This window comes from Alligator sinensis, unplaced genomic scaffold, assembly GCF_000455745.1.
Source record: "Alligator sinensis unplaced genomic scaffold, ASM45574v1 scaffold323_2, whole genome shotgun sequence".
In the NCBI taxonomy this organism is placed as follows: Eukaryota; Metazoa; Chordata; order Crocodylia; family Alligatoridae; genus Alligator; species Alligator sinensis.
In genome coordinates, this window is record NW_005842392.1 from 25,568 (window position 1) to 29,199 (window position 3,632).

The window sequence follows — 3,632 nt, forward strand, 5'->3', positions numbered from 1 at the left end:
CTGGCTCGCCCGGATCTCCAGGGTCACCGACATCACCCTGTGAAGGAGAAGCAATTTCTTAGGCACAGATTTACAGTAATCAATCATTCAGGTCCTCTACCTGGCAGGTCCTCTCTTCTCTATCCCAGCTAGTCCCAGATGTTTGAAGCCTCTTACATGGACTCCCAATGGATTTAAACCTCTGGCAAAGAATTTTTGAATCTCTGGCAGAGAATCTGTGCATTGCACAGGTAAATTTCTAGCAGTGCCAGCTTGAGTTATTAGCACATGTTGAGTGGCAAACCCTATCCTCTTACCCATGAAAGGGAGATCTCATGTTCCCAAGTCTGTCCCTGCTGCACCAAAGAATTTCACCTGTTTTTAGGGTTTTATAGCTGGGACTGTCTACTGAGATTTATTTCCAGTGCTATCATATCCAAGGGACAGGCAGAGAGGTAGTTTTGATACAGTACTTAGAGCAGAATCAGGCTGGACAGGGAACAGAAAGAGTTTGGCAATTTCCAATTAGGAAACATACTCTGAAGCCAGAACACAGGGACCCACGGAAGGGATGGCAGCTCAAAGGTATGAAGCAACAATCCCTGACCAGGAAATGGAGAGTACTGTCATACCAAATGAGTTTGGAAAGCAGAAGTCAAGTCCAACCTTCCTATGATGCTTGGGCTGGATCAAAATTGTTTCAGCTAAACGTCCTTTTTTTGAGGAGGAAATATGTTTTCACCATAACCAAAAAGAATCAGATAGTCTCCAGTTCTTCCCCAACTTCTTCCCCCACACCAACCCCAACCAAACCAAAAACAAACTGGACAATAAACCTGAAAACCAAAACTGTGGGGCTGGACATGCTTTCCCCCTTCTCCCAATTCTGGATACTTTCTAGCCACAACATTATGAAAAAACAAATTAGGTTGGCGGGCAGGAAAGGGGCAGTTCAGTGCAAAGTCAAAATATGCAACACCAGCACATACCCAGTAATTTTCAATCAGCTCCATGCAGCATTTTTTTTAACCTGAAAAGCACATGGATCCTGTTCCTAATGCTACCACTCCATGTGCACGCTCTCTTTCATATGCCTGATGAATATGCCTGATGAAGGGTGTTTGTGCCTGAAAGCTTGCAATTAAAGAAATGTTTTTGCAAAAATCTTGTTGGTCTAATAAAAGATATCAACTCTATTATAATGGAGTCCTGATTGCCTCTCTCTCAAGCTTTTCTGCTGCCATCCATCACACTAGTATGTCCCTAATGATCCCTAATTCTCCCCTTCTGAGGTCTAAACTTTTCTTGATGCCTCCATGGATAACATCTTGCCCCCAAAAGAGCAAAAAACCAGTGTGAAAATAAAGCATCAAAAGATGCCAATCAGAAAGGGCCATTGTACTCTTGACCTTGACACTCTCCACCCAATTTCATAACTCAGAGCCCTCTTTTTGCATGGATTGGTCTACTAGCTGCAACTACCTGAATCATCTCTGCCTCTTTACTCCACCCTATTTTCAGCTTCTGGCAAGAATCAGACACATACTCTGCCCTGAGTTGGTTGCAATGATATGATTACCTTGGTAGTGGCCCATAAGGCAGGGACCATCTACAAGTGTACCTCTTTTCCTAGCTCCCCAGGTCTCCCAGGATGTCCCTTTGGCCCTTCATCTCCTGGTTCTCCAGAGCTTCCTTTGACACCTGGATCTCCTAGGAGTCCAACTTCTCCCTAGAAAGGAGGAAAATGCCAGGCATTTAGTATAATCTAGCCAGCACTAGATGCACTCCATACACAGTCTTTCATTATAAATTGTTACCTTCTCATCAAAAGACATATTCTTCTGCATAGGTGTTATATGCTAAAACCCTCTGGGATTCCAAAGCTGTCACACACCTTGCTATAATATGAAGTAACATATCGACGAAAAATCCCAGAAGGAGTGACTGTAACTTGTGGTTTGGGATTTGCAAAAGCTCTTCAAGCACTGAAGTGCCTGACCCCCATTTAGAGTCAAAGGGAATTGGGTACCTAGCTCCCCAGGCACTTCTGCAAACCTAACCCTGCAGTAATGACAGTAACAACAGTGAAATCTCAAGGGCTTGGGAGGTTTTGCTGTTATTCCAAACACTACAAATCTGCAAACTGGCCTTAAAGAACCAGCTTATGCCCACCTTGTGGTGTGACAGCTCCATATGCTGAGTGTGCAAATCTGAAAGTGAAACACATTTGCCTGCATTTGTTGTGGAAGCAGCATGAAAGGGACCTGGTAACATGGGTGGCAGCATTTCTTTTTTAAATGCACTATTATCAAAAAGGGGTGCAGGTCTCCCTTTAAGTTCTATTTTCTGCACCCATTCGATCCACAGATGAAGACAGAGCATAAGGGTCTATGTCTGGCCACAGAAATATGTGCATTCACTTCCACAGAAAGCCCAGTCCCAAGGTGTCCCTGGGGGAGTGCTGTACAGGTGTCGGGCCTGTAAATGTATGTTAAGAATGAGTATTCCCTTCCCAAACCTAGGCAGCCAATGCAGCCTGTTGGTTTCTCCATTCCATGTGTCACTTCGTTAGGCAAGTATTAAACATGACACGAACTTCAGAACTGAGCCTACAGACTGACCTGTTCCCCTTTGACACCGGGCTGACCTTCCACTCCTGGCAGTCCTGGAAGACCCTAGAAACGAAAGAATAGACTAACTCATCAACACTTTAAAGAATTTACACACCCTCTGGCTCTATGCATTGGCCAACAACACACTTGTGACTTAGCAGGGCCAGGACCAGAGAAGGCTGGACCATCCAAGAAGTTCCTCAACAGCTACAGAGAGTGCCCGTGCCAGCTATGCTTTCTTGGGGAAGGTTGCCAAATCCTGTCTGACCCAGATTGTATCTGTCTGAGGCCCTTCCCAAAGCAGGACAAAACACTTGCTTGAAACAATGTGTGCCAACGTGGACCTTCCATTTCAGTTCAGCACAAGCTGTCCCAAGCCTCCTTCTCTCACCAGGGCCCCTGAGAAGGAGTGAAATGGGGATGGGGATCAAGATTTCCTCTAGCACCTAGCATACCTGCTCTCCATCTAGACCACCGATGCCAGCTCCTCCAGGATCTCCTGCTTCACCCTAGAGAAACCAGGACATTCAACCGAAACTAGAATACCATGTGGGAGGACTGACACTGAGGAAGCCCCATCCTCCAAGCTCTGGCAATATCAGTCTCTGAACAGCTACAGTAGGATGCCATATTTTGTCACAGACATGTCAGGAGAGTTCGCAATATTTGACTTCCCACCAGATGCTCAATGCCCTCTTCCCTTCATGTTAAGAGCCCCTTCCTCCAAAGAGAGTGGCACTTTCACTACACAGGATGGGGCAATACAGAAGTTCCCAGCCTGATAAGGTCCCCTCCAGTGGCGAGAAGGAAGAGCAGCTTCTCTTGGGGATTTCGAGGCTGTTGATGCAAGCAAGGAAAATAAGGCGCTCCAGGGTCACAAGCAGGCAGTCTGGGCTCAAAGGTGACTGTGAAGGATGCAGTTCTTTAAAGGAAGGTGGGGATTCTGCATGCTGGCTCGTCTGAGTGTATTGCATGTGGATAAAACAACCAAAACCAAAGGTCTTATGTTTGCAGTGTTAGTGGAGTAAGGCTGGAGGGCCT

General features: G+C 46.0%; 1 protein-coding gene across 1 annotated transcript in view; it reads right to left on the reverse strand.

Moving 5' to 3' along the window:
• Nucleotides 1-3,632, reverse strand: part of LOC102380345 (collagen alpha-1(I) chain-like) — a 161,880-nt gene that overhangs the window by 24,548 nt on the left and 133,700 nt on the right. The window contains exons 38-41 of the mRNA XM_025211187.1: nt 3,047-3,100; nt 2,601-2,654; nt 1,601-1,708; nt 1-37 (exon numbers count right to left, since the gene is read on the reverse strand). The exon at nt 1-37 is cut by the window's left edge and continues 68 nt beyond it. Coding sequence (XP_025066972.1) covers nt 1-37; nt 1,601-1,708; nt 2,601-2,654; nt 3,047-3,100 — 253 coding nt within the window. The remainder of the gene's footprint in view (nt 38-1,600; nt 1,709-2,600; nt 2,655-3,046; nt 3,101-3,632) is intronic.